We start from the raw sequence: 21915 nt of genomic DNA, 5'->3' as shown, positions 1-21915 counted from the left end.
TTTATTTTTTTTAGTTTTTTTCCTTTTTTTAGTTTTTTTAGTTTTTTAGCTTTTTTACTTTTTTTATTAGTTTTTAGTTTTTTTTGTAGTTTTTGCCTTTTTTTAGTTTTTTCAGTTTTTTTTTTTAGTTTTTTATTGGTTTTTACCTTTATAGTTTTTTTAGTTTTTTAGCTTTTTTATTTTTTTTATTAGTTTTTAGTTTTTTTTGTAGTTTTTGCCTTTTTTTAGTTTTTTCAGTTTTGACGTCACCTGATCCAGTTTTTTCAGGTGACGTCACCTGACACATCCATCCATCCATCCACAGACAACTTATTTTTATATATATAGAAGATATATATATATATATATATATATATATATATATATATATATATATATATATATATTCACAGGTGGGACACAGGGACACAATTACAATGGCGCGTAACTAATATGGCGCGTAACGACTTAAGCGCACGGGGGGCTTGGGGGGGGGCGCGAAGTGCCCCCACCAACTAGGTGTTGGGGTGACGCGAAGCGCCACCCCAACAGCTAGTATGTGATATAAAATGTAGAGGTCTCATTAATAGACCAGAGACATATTTTTTGAAATATCTGAGAGTACTCTTGAAAGAAAACATGTCAATCATGCATGACATCAAAGCAGTAAAACTGAAGCCATTTGGGAATTTTTGGAATAATAAAAGGCGGCAAAACACTTCGCGTCAAGAGACTCTGGTCCTCCTGTTTAATGATCTTATAAAGCCCTAATTACAGTATTGCATACTGATCTGATAATTGATCTTCAATTCTTATCTGCAAAAACGGAACTCGGTTCGCGAATATTTCTGATATTAACCAAAGATATTTCAGATTATTTATTACTGGAGTCACCCCGACATGTGTCACCCCAATTCATATGAGTATATGTGATATAGCACCCATAGGTCTTATTAATACTCCAGAGACATGTTTTGCAAAATACCTGGGAGCAGAGGCGCCATTTGGGCCAAATCTTGCGGTGGGTATGAAGTCCATTTTGCCCCCCCCCCCAAATTTTGCGTAAGAAAAATGCGAGTTTTAGCAGCACATCGATCGAGTATTCTAAGTAAAAACGCATTTTCATTACCCGTGTGTTGCATGGAAATGTACTGTAACTGAATGTGGAATTCAGTCACACTGACCTCTAAGATTAATTATAACATTAAAGGTCAAAATCAACGAGGTTAAGATATTAAATTGAAAGTGGATAATTCAACCAGACTACAGGCTGGCCCTCTTAGTCATCTAGGAAATGGGCATTTGACAGAACTTGAGACTTTTATTATGTATCTAACCTACTTTCAAAGTTTACAATGATTAATAGGAACTAGCGTAATTACCCGAAGGGTCGTCAGGTAATTGCACTCTTTGGATAATAGGCGTGCAGTAATTTTCAAATCAATTGGACAGAATGGATTATGTTTGACATAATGCATTATTATGGCCGGCAAAGGGCCCTTTATGGTGGAAGCTTGGGCCTCCCTGAAAAATCTGGGGTGGGTTTTTGCCCACCCCTAACCCTCCAAATGGCGCCTCTGCCTGGGAGTCCTTTTTAAAGAAAACCCCTCCTTTTGGATCACATCTAAGCAGTAGAACAGAAGCCATCCTAGAAACTTGGAATAATAGAAAGCTGTAATAATAGAAATGAATACAATGAAATGATAATAATGTAATAATAGAAATGAATAATAGAAAGCTGTTGAACAACTTGCAGCAGAAGATTGTTCCTCTTCTTCAACAATTTTATAAGGCCACATTTACAGTATTATGCATTGATCTGAAAATAAACTATTAATTCTCAACCGTGGAAACCAAACTTGATTAACAAAAGATATCTGACGTTAAGTGTAAAAAATGAAGGGTATCTGAATTTTGAGTCACTCCGCCAACTGTCTTGCCTGACATCGGTGTTTATACTGTGTTTACGCTTATGTTTTTAGCTTAATAGCTGCCAGCCTCTGTAACATTATTTCCACCAATCTTGGACCAGCTTAATTTGCATACCTGATCATCAACAAATTTCATAGAATCCGATCCAACAAGAGTTGAAATGTAGGAACTCCCTTGTATTATTTAAGAAAAGGTTAAAAAAAAATCAATTGTTAGCATTACGAAAGAACTGATAAATTAAGGCGTGGTAAATCAATGATTTAAGAGTAACCCAGAAATAAGTAAATTAGTAATAACTACAAGAGTTTAAAAAAATGAAAATGGATTGAATTGGTTTATAGTTTTTTCTCTTGAAGAGGGTAGTTTCCCCTGCGGTTAGGTCTTTTGTTTTTGTTTTTTTTTTTTTCAAAATTGAAAGTTAAGGTTTAATTTTGAAAGTAGGAACAATGACCATTATGTGCATTATATTCAAAATGCAAATATTTCGGGTTTCAGCGTCCAGGAGTGTAGTGAGTACTTTTACTATGGAAAATTTATATTTTTATTTGTTAATAAATACATTTGAGAAAAACTTGATCCTTATCGTCAACTTTCAAAACTCTACTTTCAAGAATGGCGTAATAACCAAAATTTTTCGTAGAAACTTCTTAATGAATGAATCGAAGGCTTTCGAGAAATTTCCAAAGACAATGTATTTCCTTTATATCTACTTCTTGCATTCCTTGATTTCCTGCCGACCAGGGTCATCTGGATTTACTGGATTGTTATCTCTGAGGTTATTTTTCTGGAGATAGTTAAGAGACCGATGCGTTTATAGACAGACTTCGATGCACCTCTAAAAAAAACAAAAAACAGGTAAGTGTGCTTTTTCTCCAATCTTTTTTTTTCTAAAATCCACCTACACTTAAGAAATGCAATCTTCAAATCTATTCAGGGTTCCACCGATGTTTAGATCATTTTCGCACAGACATATCCTCTCTTCAGATTTTACTGAAGATATACCCTAACCTCAGATACTTCTGGATCTGCGACAGTCTCTTCGTTTCCGTCACTGACTTGGCTGTCTTCATTGCAACATTTCTCGAATATATCTTCGGTTGTTTTATAGATGGCTCTTGAATCACCTTACTCAGCCCTTTCTTATGCCATAGCTGCCTTCATTTCCAGAATGTTTCTTCTTCCCATGAGTGATTATTCGAAATAAATTAAAAGTTCTAGTGCCTTTTTTAAGAGACCAAAAATTGGAAGTCACCCAATCAAAATTTTAAGATAGCCATTCTGTTCAGCATAGTAAAAAAATCTGATAAATATGTCTTTGAGGAAGACTTAATCCCCCCAGTCCCCGGGAGAAGGGATGCAACTTGTGAACTTTGCACATTGTTTACACATAGTATTGGTTATTGGGAAGTATACGGGGATTTTTTCTGGTGAAGGGGTTAGGAAGATAAGGCTGCATGGGACGATCTTTCCATGGAGGAATTTGTCTTGGGGAAAGGTAATTTTTTATGAAGGGGGTGTCGGATTTTCCAGCATTATTATAAAAAACGATCAGAAAATGAATAAAAAAAACAAGCTTTTTTTCAACCTAAAGTAAGGAGCCACATTAAAACTTAAGAGAACGGAAATTACTACGTATATGAGGGACGTTTGCACCCCTCGTCAATGCCTTGCTCTTTCCGCTAAAGTTTTTTTCAGCACTTTCTAAAGAGCTATTTATTCTAATTAAACCCTTTTTGATTCAGGGGTCATTCTTACAGAATTGGAAAAAAAATTCGAACTTTATCGTAAAGATTCAAACCCTCTTATATGCGTAATAATTTTTGTTCGTTTTAAGTTTGTATGTTGCTCGTTACTTTCAGTTGAAAAAACTTTTTTCTTCAATATGATCGGACCTACAGATGATCGGACAGAAAATCTTCTTTCGATCTTTGAAATATACAAATTTCATAGAAACATACACTAAGTCTATAGAAATGAATGCCTATTGTATAGGAAGAATTCAGTGAAGCAAAAGCCTATACATTTTTCCATTATTTTTCACCAACTGTTCTAGAAGGGAAAAGAGTAATTGCTTTTCTTTTTGGGATGAGAGTGTCCAAAGTCTCAAAATTCTGATTTGCTTGTGGTGCTTGTAATTAATATAGAGAAAGAATTTGACCTCTCGCATCGCCTCAATTGGAAAAATGTATTTAGACAAGTTTCATTGAATATGTTTGGCGGAGAGATCCCTATCGGTAAGCATGAATATTTTGGGAGTTCTAAGGCGCTTAGGCAATCACATACACTGAATTTTCTTCTTTTTCGGGTAGAAAAAAAATAATAATTCGAATAGAAAGAACCCAGACACAAGAAAATTTTGGCTTTAGGTTTATATGCCTATAATATACGTTTTAAGAACTTCAAAAAGTATTTTACTCCTTTCTTCCAATGCCTTAGCCGAAATTGAGAAGTGAAACAATAGGATAATTTAAGCATAAGACAGCAGTACCCACCATGAATGGACAGGTAGAATCCATATTTTTTTTTTTTTTTTTTGTATGAAAAATACATATAAATTACTTTTTATATACCTTTCAAGTTTAATAACCTTAGGTACCTTTTATAACTTTTTACTGTGGGCTTAAACCCAGAAGACTAGCTTTTTTGGGTCTTAATGCTGTAAATCTGACCTTTAAGTTTAGATTAAGACGAGTCAGTAGATCTAACTTAGGTCGATTTTTTACATATGCTTTAATTTAGAAGAAGTGAGAGATAACAGATGAAAAACAAGGCAATTAAAGGTACGAGAATTGTTTTTCGTATGTTCCTGTTAATTGTTTGTTTTTTTCCAGAAAAGGGTAAATTACATTATAACACAATGGTAGGAGGGATGTGAGAATGGACAGAGGGGGGGATAATCAAGATAGTTATTACCCTCTTATAAGGAGGCTATTTCTCCTCGGTCCTATGTTGTAGGTTGGTCTTTGATATAAGAGATTCTATAACACCTGCTTTGACACAGACCCTAGTCAGCATTCAGAATAAAAAATTCACGAAAATTTTTCAACTAAATAAGTTTTGAATAAATATGTTCTGTAAATGGGTTTTTCTTTTCATAAATAACAAAGAAGACCACCCTACCTTTTTATCATACAAACATACAACAGTAAAAACAAAGTAGAACTAATCGAAGACAGTGACTTTGTTTTCTTAAAAGGAATATTTCGGTTCTATATCCAATGGCTGTCCTCAGCAAAACACATACAAAAATATAAAATAAGGCTTACAACTAAATGCCAGATCATTAAAACTAAAAATTAATACAGTCCTAGAATCATTACTTCAAGGAAATTCAACAAGGACTGAAGAAAAGCAACACAAAACAAGACATTTAAGTTCGATGAAAAAACAAAGAAAGAGCATTTTTTTTAATGCTATTCTCGGTTTCTTAGCAACAGAACTAAAAGGTCTTTTGGATTCAGCTTCACTGGCATTAGTTGCTAGTTTTTTAAATAACTTGTTAAATCATTTTTAATTAAGTTTGAGTCCGATTTGATGAGTGAATACTCCCCCAAATCTTATTTGAAGAAATATTATACCTAGTAAGACTTTAATCTCTATTGCCTCGCAAACAACACGTTTAATGCCAAAATAATTGCTAATGAGGAAGGTGTTTTCAAAAAGTATTATTCGGTTAGGGTTTTCAAAGATATGGCTGATTAGATCAGAATCAAAAGAATTCTTAAACTTAAAGCCTAGGTTATATCATTATTATGCTATTAAAGAGGTTTTTCTAAAGTATGATGAGTCTAAACTATAAGACAAAAGCAAAAAAGAAATTTTTTTACAAGTGAAATACAGGAAAATACGGAATGCCAGATAAAACAAACCCTAAAAACCAGATAATAGAGCAAAAAAATAAATAAGCTAAAATCTCAACAAGGACTAATCAAAGGCTAAATAAAATTCCAAAGAGCCACGCCTCCCAACAACAAATCAAAAAGGTAACTGAAAACGAAGAATAAAAGAAATTCCATGGACATTCAACGTTTTGTTAATCATTTTCTGAAATTAAAAGACCATTTCACGTTATGCACAAAATGTTTATATAATATTATTCACAAAGTGAAGCAACAGACGATTTTTCATTTCGATAGCCAATTAAGTTTTTTTAGGATATAAATATTATAATATTTCTACCAGTGAAATATTAGTCATATATTTATAATTATGATATTTATAATATTTTAAGTTTTTTTAGGATATAAATATTAAGAATCGTAAGTAAAGTAAAAGGCATCACTCTCACAAGAATTTCAGTTATAAAAAAAAAATCCCAAGGAAGCTGCTTGGTTACCACTTAAAATAACTAACCGTATAAAATCCATTAGGGCGTTCATGTTTTTTTTTTAGTTGCCTTTAAGTTTAAAATTATATTTCAAAGAAGGGGCGTAATTTTTTATAGAGTAGGAGAGAAGACTGCACCATCCAAACTTTGGTCCCCCCTCCCTCCCCCATACCTTAATCCCCCCCTCCCAGCTGAAATTTTGTTTCTTCCAAAATCTTGTCAAAACTGAGATATACCTTCATAATTGAAGCATCGACAGAAACAGATCAATTCTATAGTACATATTTGCCTTTATAGTACTATAACTTACCTCTATATAGTACTATAAAGTACATTTATAGTACTTTTAATTACTAAATAGTACCTTTATGGTATTAAACGGCTTAATTTATTAGTTTTTTGTCATTTTCACTTGTTTTGTTAAAATTGGATCCAACTTTTCTCTTCCCCCAGGATTTTGGTGAAATTACACTCTGTTTCAAGGCTTTACGATTCTTGCTAAAGATGATAAAGCGGGTTAGCTCATTTAACCTAACTGATCAGCGCTACCTTTCTTCTTTGTCAATTCTATCACAACTCAAAAGTGCATAGATGGCGCAGTAAAAGAAAATTTATTGTCTTAGGCTTTATCAAAGACAAGGATTCGACAAAGGAAAGAAACACAAGTAATGCAATGCTTTAATTATTGTCTTATGAAGCAAAGAAATAATTGAACGTCTATTTTTCTAAAAATGTCCATATAACATTGTTCAAATAACAAAGCAAAATAAATGAGTGATAAAATCTACTGTACTAAAAATCAAATGTGTTTTTCTTTTAAAGTGTTTCCACCCCGACCTTGTTTCAACTTTTGAAATGAAAATACTATTTAAAATTAGTTTTTCCACTTATATCCATAAATATTGTCCAAGTAGTCAAGTGATTCAAAAGTGTGATATAATAAATTTTGTAACAAGAGTAATCTGTTTCTTCTCGATTGTTTCCACTACGGATTAGTTTCACCCGATGTTTCAGATGATATGAGGCTACTATTGCAACGAAACCGCTTTTGAAAGATTTTTCGCACTTCTGGGCTACACAGTATGTACAAATAGAAATTAGAAGCGAAATTGCAAACTTCCAAAACATTTGTAACATTTTTGAAAACTAAAAACGAAAAATATTTTTCAAGATCTTCAGAATAAATTATTGCCATAATAGCAGACGGTAAAGTAGTAATCAAAAAGATGGCAACAACGCCACTAAGCATAAGAAAATATCGCCTTTCTCTTTGATAGTCAGATGCAGCCATGGCGCTGGCAGAGCCTTTCAAGTCAATTCGTCGTTTCGAAAGCTTTGTAAATTTTCTAAGAATACATGCATTAAGAACCGTCAGTAAAATTATTGGTATCACTCTCACAAGTATTTCACTTGAAAAGACGAATATATGCCAAGACAGCTGGCTGGTTACAGCTCTTCGCTCACTAACTATGTAGAAACCATCTGGTGATTCATGGAATTTCTTCAGTAGACATAGTGGTGCGCTCAGTAGAACTGACAGAGCTGTAGCAATAATGACAGATCGAAGAGCATTTTTTTTAGTGTGTACAATCTTAAAATAATGTGGGCGGCAAGCTGATATATACCTATAAAAAGAAAAAATTAGTTTGCTTTCGATATTTTTATCTGAAAGGGGGGGGATGTAGAGGGCTGAATAGAGACCAGGATGATTTAATCTAAAGAAGAAACTAGTTCTTCGTTCAACTTTCAACATTTACATTTTTTGTTTTGTGTGCAGCTAAAATTTTATAAACATTTTTAACCTGGCTACTATCTTGTCTACACGATCAAGGTGGTGCCCCTCACTGTAGCTTAAAAGCAGTAATTAAAAAGCAGTTAAATTAAAGCAGCAAACGTTAACTCTATTATTATTGCAAGTTAGAAATATAAAGTTACAAAGGAATAAATGATCGAATCAGAATAAAAGTAGCCGGCGCGCTATCAAATAGGCTTTCTTTTAAGTGTGGTCCCCAATTACCATAAGCTATGATATAACTATTCCTGATAAATATCTGATGAATACCCTGACAAGTATAGGCTGAGTATCAAAGGTTGGAGTTTTTGGTGTTGTGAGATGGTTTGGGGTCTCCGCTCCGTCCTGAACTTCTTTCTTCGTCCCTGTGCCTGACAGAGACGCCCTGCTTGCAAAGTTTCATAGTGGCATTAAGGTTGACCTTTTACAACTTTTTCTAACAAAACCGTGACGGCTCGCAGTGCTGCAGGGTGACCTTGAGAATTGGGTCCCTCGAGAAATACATAGACACGAATAAGTATTTGCACTGGGTCCTGTTAATGGGCAATTCTTCAGGGTTTAGCTTTTTTGGTGTTTTCGTTTGGGGGCTAAAAAACTTCATCCTAATTGAGTTATCTATTATGGATTGCCTTCTCGTAGAAGCATAATGGTTGTAGGCATGAATACATACTGAGTCAGAGGCAATATGCTTGTGATTATATGTGCAGGATTTCAATTCCTACTGATAGAAGAGCATCGCCAAGTATAAAAATCAATTTTGTGACTAATAAGAGGTCATAATTAAAATATGAATGAAGAAGGTGTGAATTAGAGACAATGAATGAAATTGATAAGCATCTGAAAGATGAAGCTAGATGACATAAAAGAAAATACTGTACTGGTATGTTAATAAGTTTAGAGTTAATAGGTAATTTGGACTTGTCCCAGATAAAGAGAGGAACAGGGAAATAGTTAGTAACAAATAAAAAAGTAAAGAGAGAAGAGAAGTATATTTTGAAAATGTGCTAAATTGTGACAGAGTTACAGGAAAATATAGAATAAATGAAAAGAATGAACAGTTTGTGACACTTTGGATGTGAAGGAAGATTTATTCAGTGACGAAGAATTAGTGACAGTACTAGTTTTAAAAAATAACAAGGCCCCAGGTGCTGATAAGGTGGTAAATGAGTATTTTGAATATGGTGTGAATTAGGTTAAAGATAAATTACTAAAGATTGTGAATATGATTTTTGAGAAAGGCGAAGTTCATAGCGGTTTTATAAAAACTCCAGTTAAACCTTTGTAGAAAAATATTGCCAAGAACAAAGCTTTGTATGTTTATCATAGAGGGGTCATCGGGGTTTCTATACGAAACTAATTACCTAGTAGGATGATTCTTACATTTGCTTTAGATAAAAATTCAACGGAAGAGAAAATTGTTTTCAGGAAGGGGGCGGGGGGAGGATGTGTCCAGCAAATTTTCCCTCTTAGATTCAGAATTTGATAAGCAAGTGAGTCATCAAGCCCCTGCAGTGCTCAGTCTTATAAATTATGAGCAAGAGTTTGTTTTAGCCGATTGAAGATCTTTATTAAAGGTCCTATCCTTGTAATGTATTACAGGCAAATACAGTGAGGTGAATAGTGCAATTTAAAAGCATAATATTGCTGCAGTCAAGGAGTAAAATGAGATCAGTAGCTGGTTTTGTGTTGAACCAATTGTTTCATCATCATTTATTTTGATGGACTTTGTTCTAAGTTGAACTGAAATGCGATTCAAAAACAGGGAATTCATTTGGGAGTTAAAATACTTCCTATACTTGGGTTATGCTGGTGGCTTTAAGTGTCCTAGGTGAGCAGGTTAGCTAAATGGACGAATTTTTAGAGGAGGGTACAAGAAATTAATACTCTAATTGAAATTATTTGAATTAAATTAAATAATTAATTAAGAAATTAGTTAAGAAATTAATTGAAATTAATGTTAAGAAGACTAAGTCGCAAAGACTAAGAATAAACGAAGGCTAATTGGTGATAATGGGCAGCGAGAAGATCAATCAAGCGGACAGCTGCACTTGCCTATGTCTGAAACATCACAGTTTCCTTTTCTTCTCTTTTTACTGACTTCTTCATTTTGCTTTATCTTTTTCTCTTCTCTTTTAATTGACTTTTCCCAGTTTAGTTTATCATTTTTATTTAGTAGTAGTAGCATGATAAATGACGAGGGTCATGAACGAAGTGAAACAGAGGAACATACAAACATAAACATGCATACGGCAAATGCAATTATTTGCTCTCATTTGTAACTATTGCTTTGACAAACATCTGAGAAAAAAAATCAGGAAGGGTAATTTTGTCCCTCTTGATGCAAGAAAATGTTTCTTAGTTTTTCAATCTTCTACAAAAGAATTAAATTCTTTAAGCGAGAAAAATTATTAGCAAAACTGTGTATGCAGTAAAAATATTAAAATTAGAATAGCCAATGTATAGGGTGTCTTTTTCAGAATTGAAAACAGTTTGGAAAAATAGGAAGATAATTCTACAAAATAAGATTAGAAAATCGGAAACTATAGTAAAGACAGTGGTCAAATATGGTTCTGAAGCATGGACGCTCCGAAAGTTGAAGGAGGATTCCCAGATGCTCACATGAAAATCGCATGTGGATTGTTTAGGGTACCCTGATGACTAGCCGTATTTCAACCAGTAAGCTGTATGCACAGAAGTTCAGATCTCGCTTTCTAGGGCTTCAAGGAGAGAAAGGCTTAGGTGTCAAGGACATGTTCTGTGGATGAAGGATGACATATTGTCAAAGATGCTACTTGTTGGCCGACTGTCATGGGCAACGAAAAGCAAGTCGTCCCCAAATGGGATGCCGTAAGGCAATATATAAGGGAAATTGGAATTCCTTAGGAGGTTTTAAGGAAGGAGATTTCAAATAGATGTGGATGGAAGTGGCGCGTATATGGCCTCAACTGGTTTTAGTGCTGCAGTGTGCAGTTAGTTTTAGTAATAAAAGTATGATAAATGACGAGGTCATGAACAAAGTAAAACAGAGGAACATACAATCATAATCAGGCATATAGCAAATACAATCAATTCCTCTCAATAGTAACTATTGCTTTGAAAGCATCTGAGAAAAAAATCAGGAAAGGTTAATCTGTCACTCTTGAAGCAAGAAAGTGTTTCTTGATTTTTCAATTTTCTACATAAGAATGAAATTTTTTTTACCTTAGACAAAATTATATATTTTTTTTTTATTCGAATAAAGAAACATAGCCTGGGATTTAGCTGTCTGGCCTAAATTCAATGGTCTGAAGCACTTTTGGAATGCTTTGCAGCCTTAAAGGAAAGATGGCAGCACTCTTCAATAAAAACTGGGAATGTAGTTGTTCGACTTTTGACAGTTACTTTCCAAAACTTCAGTAAGTTATCATGCACCTCTGAAGTTTTGTATGACTGAATTGCCTCAGCTGGCTGATATGGGGAGAAGCGACCCCAAATAGAAAATTAGGATGCATGGATATCTTGGGTCACATTCTAAACAAGGAATATAGTCTGTATTTCTTCAAAAAACGATCTCCATTGAGGGTTAGTATTCAACAATATTTTGAAAATGTGATTAATCTCTGATTTCAGAATAAAACATGCCCTTACCACCTTGGGACTTGTGCAAACAACGTTCGAGACATCCCCAAACTACAACAACAACAACTGACAATACATTCGCTATAGATTTTAGAGGCTGGGAGTATCAGAGAAGTTAAAATAAAAGTCTTGCAAAAAAGCAGCACAACATTTATAACACAAAATTAGAAGAAACAGAAAAGCAAAATAAACAAATATTCGAAATAAAATTAATGTAAATGAGGACAAGGAGTTCAAATAAATACCTATCAATTGTTAATGCAACGACAATAAATATGCTTGTCCCCATAGCTGCATTGAGAAGGGGTATCTCAAGATGTGCATAATAAATTGCCAGAAGGATACTTCCTGTGACGTTGTCAAAGACGCCAATCATTCTAATAAACAAGGGTATCCAGAGCAGTATCACTATAAGATCTGCTGTTGCCAATTTTGAAAAGTAGTAGCCAAGCAGACTTCGAAACTGAAAATAGAAAAAAGAGAAAAAGCGAAATCGGAAAAAGTTCTTCCTATTAAAATTTTCGGTGTTAGTTGGGCTTAAAAAAAAAAAAAAAAAAAAAAAAAAAAAAAAAAAAAAAATCAAAAATCAAAATCTAACAAATTACTATTCATTTTTTTATCCACCTCATATGCAATGGGCAGTCGTATCAACTTCGGAAGGGATCACTCGATTGAAATTTGAAAGTCAGAGTGCCATTTTAAAAGTTAAAAGAAAATGGACGGCAACAAGCCCCCATCCACGCCCTTTTCCCCAAATACATTAGATGAAAATTTTGAAAAGACTCAAATTAGAACAAATAAGTTAGATACGGACATTTTAGACATTTAGCCGAAGACTGGAAAAACTAGTAATACCCATTATATATACAATAACAAATCTTTGGTAATAAAACGAACAAAATTCTCTTTTATTAATTTATTTTTAATAACTATTCCAGTGTTACTCCAAACCTTAGGAAGGCTACCCTCACCATCCCCCTAACACCCTCCTAAAAAATCGGTTTTTAAAAATACATTTTACATTTAAGAAATGATTCATCACGAAAAATATTCATCTTCGCAATGTCTTATAGATCATTTTCTTGAGGGGGCAAGCAAAATCCAATTAAACAGTAAAGACAATGGTTAGGCCAAATCTGAATGTTTATCTTAAAAAAAATTTTTAAGAGTGCACACCGAGGATTTTTCTTATGAATAGCAGCTATAAATTCTCATCAATGATTAGTTGGGGGCATATGGATTTTTTCCCTTTTCTTCATTTTTTTTAAAGATATACAGGGTGCTTTTGAAAACCTAGGGGGGAGGGAAGTTCCTCCCCTCTATGCTTTTTAATGAAAATACCAGAAGAAAGTGTCTTTCATGCACAAAAGTAGTAAAAAACTGGTTTCAAAAATTTTCATTCAACACAAAAATATAAGATATCAGATGTTTTTAAGAGGGTTAAGACGGTTAAGATGGAATTTTTTTTTAAGATGGTTAACATGCGTTTCGATTAGTGCATCAATAATTACTTTTGAATTTAGTACTCGCTAGTGACATTGTCTAACTCATTTTTAAATTTATCTCAACAGAAATTGCTTATGAAATAAAATATTTTAACATTTAAATTTCGCTAAGTTGTATTACAATTTACCATAAAAATAAAGATCAGACATAACAATGCTAAATTACATATGTTTTCAAATATTTTTTAAGCGCACCATCTCTTTATGTACCCTTAATGGAAAAAATTCTGAGAAATGTTTCCTTCAAACTAATTTTTTTTTATTTTCCTGATTAAAAAGACCATATTGGCAATTATTTTCCAAAAAAGCCCTTACTAGTAATTTAGTTTGATGCAAATTAAATACTGCAATAAATTTAAATATTCAGAAAAAACAATTAAATTAATACGAAATTGAATTGATATTTTTGGATAAATAAAATCTAATAAAGTTTCATTTTGTAGTAGATTTGAACTGGCCCGAAGAGGATTTGAACCTTTTTTAGGGTCAGATGTTCCAAAAGTTCACTTATGAATCGTAAAAAATTTTTCTTTTACCAGGAAATTTTTAACCTTTTCCCTTCTTTCAGTTTGCTTGCTAATTATATAGTTTGGTTAATATAACACATTTTTTCTTGAAAAAATTAAAGTATTTTCAAGAAAGGGTGATAATTGGAATTCTCACCTATAAATGAAACTCATATTAATACAATAATAACACCCAACGTCTTTTACGTCTGTTATTTTTTTCGTTATACATTTTTCGTATATTTTTTCGTATTGCATAAACTATATTTATAACCATTCTTTTATTAAACTGTACACACTAAACGGTAAAAAATAGTAATAGTTGAGTAATCGCAGCTCGAAGTGATTATATTGTAAAGGACAAACATTTATTTATGTAACTTATTGCAATTTTTTTTATTATTGTATTTTATTATTTTGTTATCGTATTTTATTATTTAATTTTTATTTATTATTATTTATTTATTGTTTAATTTTTTTCTATTTCATTATTAATTATTTTAATTATTGTATAATTAATTTATTATATAATTAGATTGTATTTATTTATGTATATAACACTTATTTATTTATTTATCATAATTATATGTAGAGAACTGCTCTTTATAACTGTTTTTTTTTGTAATACAAATGAGAGACAATGCTGTTGTATTTTTTTTTATTTTTCTATTTATATTTCATTCATAGCGATTTAATTCACTTTTAGTTTGAAAATTTTCAGGACTTAATTTTGCTCAGATTAGGTTTTGATATGGTTCTTTATTTTTATTATTCAAAAAACCAAGTTTTTTTTAAATGAAAGTAAGGAGCGACATTAAAACTTAAAACGAACAGAAATTACTCCGTATATGAAAGGGGCTTTTCCTCCTCAACGCCCCGCTCTTTACGCTAAAGTTTGACTCTTTCTCTTAACTCTATTTTAAAACAGTAAAAAACTGTTTGACTCTTTCTCTTAACTCTATTTTTAAAACACTAAAAAACTTTAGCGTAAAGAGCGGAGCGTTGAGGAGGAAAAGCCCCTTTCATATACGGAGTAATTTCTGTTCGTTCTGTTCGTGTTTGATTTGACAAACTTCTTTTTTAGAATTTCTTTTTATTTAGCACATAAAAGAGCACTGCATTACGGATTACCAAAATATGGCACAGACTGCAATGTAGCATTGAAAAACTTTGTGTCCACTGCATACGCGTTTTATGCGAAGTTTGGAATATACTATTTTTGTTGGTAATGTGGAGTATTACTTACCGTTTTCCAAAAAAAGGAACGCATGAAATTTTGCAGTAAATAAAATGTAACTGACAAAATGAAAAATTGTCTTTTTTTTTTCTTTTGGCTCATATGCTGTTTAAATTGCTCACAAAATTTAAATGAATTTCTTTAGACAAAATGTTAAGTCAGAAGGATCATAGTCTGAAGCTACTTTATTTCGAGGAAAATAAACTTTAGCTTTTGATTTTGGACAGTGAAAAGTAAAATATTTAATGATATTGCAGATTTTTTAATCGATTCAAGAGATAGGTTTCTTTAGTTACATATCTTTAGTTTTGTTTTGGACAAAACCCATATCTTTTGTTGTGGACGGCCGGATTTTATGCAATCCATCCCACTCAATCCTCTTGGCAAATTTGACTCTTTCTCTCAACTCTACTTTTTAAAACCTAAAAAACTTTAGCGTAAAGATTTTGGTGTTGAGGAGGGAACAGCCCCTTTCATATACGGAGTAATTTCTGTTCGATTTAAGTTTTAATATCATTCCTTACTTTCAGTTAAAAAAACTTGTTTTTTATTTAATTTCTGAACGTTTTTAAATTAAGGCATGTTTTAATTTTGGCTCTCCGTACATGAATAATTAAAACGAAATTTGCATATTAATTTATTTTTATGGCTAAATCGCTTTCTCATAGTTTTGATCGGACGATTTTGAGAAAAAAGGAGTGGGGGAGTAGGCCTAGTTACCCTCCAATTTTTTCGTTATTTAAAAAGGCAACTAGAACATTTAATTTTTTACGAACGTTTTTATTAATGAAAATATACGTAATTTAAGAATTAAATTACGTAACGAACTTCTATATTCGTATGTTTTTATTACAAATATGAGGGGGTTCACTCCCTTGTCAATACCTCACTCTTTACACTAAAGCTTTAAATTCTGTCCCTATTCCTTAAGAACGACCCCTGAATCACAAAGGCCGTAGAATAAATAGTTCTAATTAATAAATTACTTTAGCATAAGGAGCGAGGTATTAGGAGGAGGTGAACCCCTAATATGCGTTATTTCTGTATTTCGTATTTCTGTTCGATTTAAGTTTTAATTCTACTCCTTACTTTCAGTTGAAAAAACTTTTTCATATTTATTTTTTCACTTTTCTTTAGAAAATGCTAAATAATCCTGCGTCCCCTTCATGGAAATTTTCTTCCCCAAGACAAATTCCTCCATGGAAAGATGCCCCTGCATAGCCCCTTAGCCTCAACCCCTCCTCCAAACCAAGAAAAATCCTCCTGAAAGCGTCTATACACTTCCCAATAACCATTACTATGTGTAAACACTGGTCACAGTTTGTAACTTGCAGCCCCTCCCACGGGGACTGTGGAGGAGTAAGTCGTCCCCAAATACATTGTTATTAGGTTTTTCGACTATGCTGAATGAAATGGCTATCTGAAAATTTCAATCCGGTGACTTTGAGAAAAAATTAGCGTGGGAGGGGGTCTATGTGCCCTCCAATTTTTTGGTCACTTAAAAAGGGCAGTAGAACTTTTAATTTCCATTAGAATGAGCCCTCAAACGACATTCTAGGACCAATAGATCGATACAATCACCCCTGAAAAAAAAACAAAACAAAAAACAAACAAATAAACACGCATCCGTGATCTGTCTTGTGGCAAAAATGCAAAATTCCACATTTTCCTAGATAGGAGCTTGAAACTTCTTCTAATACGCTGAATCTGATGGTGTGATTTTTGTTAAGGCTCTGTGACTTTTAAGGGGTGTTTCCCCCTATTCTCTAAAATAAGGCAAATATTCTCAGGCTCGTAACTTTTGATGGGTAGGTCTAAACTTAACGAAACTTATATATTTAAATCGGCAATGAAATGCGATCTTTTTGATGTAACTATTGTTATAGAAATTCCGTTTTTTAGAGTTTCGGTTACTATTGAGCCGGGTTGCTGCTTAATACAGTTTGTTAACACGAACTGTTTGATTAATCCGAGTTCCATTTTATGACTGAAAAAAATAATTGAAACATATATTTGAGCGTTCTGTTCTCACAGTTTTTTTTAGGGGGGAGGAACACTGTTTTAAAGATGCATTGTCATACGAGATTTTGCAACTCAAGATCTCGTTCGTCTGTTTAGCTGGTAGTTCTTGCAAACTCAAATGAATTAGAATATTCTTCAATTTTCTTTGATGTAATTAATTGAAAAATTAAGAAACGATCAGAAATTAAGTTAAAATATACAAATTTTTTCAACCGTAAAAAAAACAAGTTTTTTTCAACTGAAACTAAGAAGCAGCGTTAAAACTTAAAATAAACAGAAAATATTACGTAAATTAGATGAGTTGCTTCTCCTCAGTAGCTCGCTCTTATGCCAAACTTTCTTTTCCAACTTTTAAAAGAGGCTATTATTCTAATTAAATAGCCTTTGTGACGCAGGAGCCATTCTTAAATAACTGGAACAAATGAAGCTTAGGCTATTATAAGATTATTATTAGTTAAAAAACAAGCAAAATTAATATGCAAATTTTGTTTTAATTATTCATGTACGGTAAGCAAAATTCAAAACCTGTATTAATTCAAAAATGTTCAGAACTTTCTCAAAAGTAAAATTAATGTGCAAATTTAGTTTTAATTATTCATGCACGGTATGCCAAATTCAAAACCTGCATTAATTCAAAAATTTTTAGAAATTAAATAAAAAACATTTTTTTTAGCTGTAAGTAAGGGCCGACATTGAAACTTTAAACGAACAGAAATTATTCTGTATATGAAAGGGAATGTCCCCGTCCCAACACCTCGCTCTTTACGCTAAAGTTTGACTCTTTGTCACAATTCTACCTTTTAAAACAATACAAACTTAAGTGTAAAGAGCGAGGCGTTAAGGAAGGGACAGTTCCATTCATATACAGAATAATTCCTGTTCGTTTAAATTTTAATGTCGCTCCTTACTTTTAGTTTAAAAACTTGTTTGTTTTTTTATTTAATCCATAGGAAAGCTCTTTGTCGCAAATCGGAAATGAAAAGCTTTCGGAGAAGGAGCACATTAACAAACCCAAGCAAAAACATTTCCCAAAAAAATTTTCCCGTTAAAATTGTCGCATCAAGTTTGACTTGAGACTGAATTAATGCTTAGACGGCAACAGGATTATTTTCAAATTAGTATTCAAGAGTTAAATTTGGACTGAGGATACTTAAGAGAGGGAGGGTAAATTTGCTAATAATATAAAAAAATAGAAGAACTATCTAAATTATATAGGAAACTATTAACAAAATTTTAAATAGTGTGCGACTTAAAAATGAAAAGGCACAGTTAAGTCAATGTAACCGAATAGATTAAATAAATGGGGATGATATACTAAGAAAATTATAACCATAAATTCAGCAAGATTTCGTTTACAATTAGAAAAAGAAGAAGATTGTGACACCTTAACTAAGAACTATAAATTTAGCAAAATTGTGTTTACAATTAGAAGAAGAAGAAGAAGGAGATTGGGCCAATCCTATTAAGGATTGACCATAAATTTAAGCAAGATAAGGAACTAAACACTTTGAAAAAACTCAGTTAATGAGCCTTTTAAGCAAAAAGACTGATAAGATTCAGCGATTAGGAAGTTATTACATTTCATTCTGTATAAATATTAAATAAAAAAAAAAAGTTTTTTCTAAATGAAAGTAAGAAGCGACATTAAACCTTAAAAAGAACAGAAATTACTCTGTATATGAAAGGGGCTTTTCCTCCTAACGCCTCACTCTTTACGCTAAAGTTTGACTCTTTCTCTTAACTCTACTTCTTAAAACAGTAAAAAACTATAGCGTAAAGAGCGGGTCGTAGAGGAGGAAAAGCCCCTTTCACATACGGAGTAATTTCTCTTCGTTTTAAGGTTTAATGTCGCTCCTTACTTTCATTTAAAAAAACTTGTTTTTTATTTAATTTCTGGACCTTTTTTAATTAATGCATGTTTTGATCTTGGCTCTCCGCACATAAATAATTAAAACGAAATTTACATTTTTGGCTAAATGGCTTTCTCATAGTTTTAATCGGACGGTTTTGAGAAAAAAGGAGAGAGAGAGGAAGCCTAGTTGCCCTCCAATTTTTTGATTACTTAAAAAGGCAACTAGAACTTTTAATTTTTTTTTACGAACACTTTTATTAGTAGAAAATTGACGTAATTTACGAATTAATTTATGTAACGAACTTCTATATTCGTATATTTTTATTGCTTATATGAGGGAGTTCATCCCTCGTCGATACCTCGCTCTGTACACTAAAGCTTGAATTCTGTCCCAATTCCTTAAGAATGAACCTTGAATCACAAAGGCCGTAGAATAAATAGTTGAAATTACTAAAAATGCTTTAGCGTAAAGAGCGAGGTATTACGAGGAGGTAAACCCCTCATATGCGCAATAATTTCTGCTCATTTGAAGTTTTAATGCTGCTCCTCATTTTCAGTAGAAAAAACTGTTCATATTTATTTTTTTATTGTTTTTTTAAATAATGCTAAGAAATCTTGCGCCCGCTTTATTGAAAGTCTCTTCCCCCATGAGAAGTTTTTCCATGGAAAGATCCTCCCGCGTAACCCCCCCCCCCCCACCTTAACTCCCCCTCCCGAACCAAAAATATCCCCCCGAAATCGTCCGTACACTTCCCAGTAACCATTACTATATGTAAACACAGGTCAAAGTTTGTAGCTTGCAACCCCTCCCACGGGGACTGGGGGGAGTAAGTCGTCCCCACCCAAAGACATAGTTATTAGGTTTTAAGACTATGATGAATAAAATGGCTATCTCAGAATTTTGATCCAGTGACTTTGGGGAAAAATGAGCTTGGGAGGGGGCCTAGGTGCCCTCCAATTTTTTGATCACTTAAAAAGGGCACTATAACTTTGAATTTCCGTTAGAATGAGCCCTCTCGCGACATTCTAGGGCCACTGGGTCAATACGATCACCCCTGAAAAAAAAAACAAATAAACAAGCATCTGTGATTTGTCTTCTGGCAAAAAATGCGAAATTCCACATTTTTGTAGATAGGAGCTTGAAACTTCTACAATAAGGTTCTCTGATATGCTGAATCTGATGGTGTGATTTTTGTTAAGATTGTATGGCTTTTGGGGGATGTTTTCCCCTATTTTCTAAAATGAGACAAATTTTCTCAGGCTCGTAACTTTTGATAGATAAGACTAATCTTGATGAAAGTTATATATTTAAAATCAGCATTAAAATGTAATTTTTGATGTAACTATTGGTATTGAAATACCATTTTTTAGTGTTTCGGTTACTATTGAGCCGGGTCGGTCCTTACTACAGTTCGTTACCACGAACTGTTGGATACTTTGTGTCAATTATAATGCTTAATATTTCTGCTGATGATGAAAACAGACTGTGTCTTCGAAATATTCAGAACTTTTGTATCTGTTTTTCCCTGTCTAATAAATGACTTATCCCAATTGAAACTCTTATTCGTTTAACCGAATTCTATACCCAAAACAGCGTACTCGCCACACCCCCTCCTGATTATATACTTACCAAGATCGGAATAACTTGAAATAGTAATTTATTCTAATTTTCTTACTAATGTGCTATCACATTATATTAATGCGTTCCTCGCATCACAAGTTAAAGTATGGCAAGCAGAAAATGCTAGATGTTAAATTATTTAAATTTATTTATCTCTCAAATAAACCAAACAGTTCTTATGATAAGAAAAAAATCGGCTGGAAAACGGGGAAAAATTGTACTTGTCCTTTTTATAACAAAAGCTAACATGAGGAGTTTGTCTCTTTTATTGAAACTCGACTAAAAAACATCAGAAACTAACTTTCTGCTGCCAAAAAACAATAGTTTTCAATTCACTACCTTATATACTCGTCTCTGATATAAATTCCTGTCACCAGTCCTATTCTCAGAACCAATTGGAGGACTTGGTTCAACAGTTCTTCCTGCTGCTACTACTAAAAGCAACGTATCGCAAAACATAACCCTCAGAGCAACACAGTCTCCGCCCCCGTGCCCCAGTCGGCTTAAAATTTTACTTTTTACTTCTTTCCATAACAGAAGCCACTTCTTTGAAATTTATTCTCCTCGTCACTTTCCACCACTTGCTCTTTGTCTGACTCCAGATCACACTATAAATACAACAACAGTAGTGAAGTAACAGTATAACAGAAGTCCTATACTCTCCATTAAAGATGTTGGGGATACATCAGTCAACACTTTTCTTTATGACTCCACTTTGGCGCACGCGTAATGACAAATGTTCAGTACAATACGACGGGATTATGGGAGACCTGTTTTTCGGTGTTTTCTGTGCATTAGTCAATTAGTAAACTAATAATTAAACTCTAACGAAGAAAAATAATAAAAATTCCTAAGGGAGAATTTATTTCTCTTTTATATGAATTAAAATCAGCAAAGGAGAATTTTACGACACCTTCTTTCCTAGGGGGGGGGGGGGGGAAGTAAAGTAAATGCTTTCTTAAGACGAATAAAAAATATGTATTAATTCATTAATTCATGCCAGCTAACAATAAATAGATAAGTAAAATAATTAGATATTTATAGATATTTATGATATTTTTAGATATAGATATTATAGATAATTATATAGAGATTATAGATATTTATACAAATTTTCAACTGCTAAGCATCCAGTCTATTTGGTTTTTGGTAGACTGCAGGCTACGGAATTTTACCTTACAATAAAAGCGTCATAATATTTATACTCTGCTCCACATGGATCACTACAATGCAATTGAAAGTGCATCTCTATACCGTGATCCATGTTTTAACTTACGTTAAAGTATGCTTATGATTAGATACAGAGTCCTCCCCTCAGTCTTTAAGGCTTTGGTCTGTATCTCCAACCTTACATGGATACAGAGTCCTCTCCTCAGTCTTTAAGGCTTTGGTCTGTATCTCCAACCTTACATGGATACAGAGTCCTCTCCTCAGTCTTTAAGGCTTTGGTCTGTATCTCCAACCTTACATGGATACAGAGTACTCCCCTCAGTCTTTAAGGCTTTGGTCTGTATCTCCAACCTT

General features: G+C 33.0%; 1 protein-coding gene across 2 annotated transcripts in view; it reads right to left on the bottom strand.

Annotated features, from left to right (window-relative positions):
• Positions 1 to 6830: 6830 nt before the first annotated feature.
• The window catches only part of LOC136034078 (probable G-protein coupled receptor B0563.6), a 63578-nt gene continuing 48493 nt past the window's right edge, over positions 6831 to 21915 (bottom strand). For both annotated transcript variants that reach the window (XM_065715197.1, XM_065715196.1), the window contains exons 3-4: positions 11894 to 12111; positions 6831 to 7863 (exon numbers count right to left, since the gene is read on the bottom strand). In XM_065715197.1, coding sequence (XP_065571269.1) covers positions 7224 to 7863; positions 11894 to 12111 — 858 coding nt within the window. In that variant the 3' untranslated portion in view covers positions 6831 to 7223. The remainder of the gene's footprint in view (positions 7864 to 11893; positions 12112 to 21915) is intronic.

Source organism: Artemia franciscana, chromosome 12, assembly GCF_032884065.1.
Source record: "Artemia franciscana chromosome 12, ASM3288406v1, whole genome shotgun sequence".
NCBI classification, from domain to species: domain Eukaryota; kingdom Metazoa; phylum Arthropoda; class Branchiopoda; order Anostraca; family Artemiidae; genus Artemia; species Artemia franciscana.
Note: the sequence above shows the minus strand (reverse complement) of the source record. Positions and strands in the feature narration are given on the sequence as shown.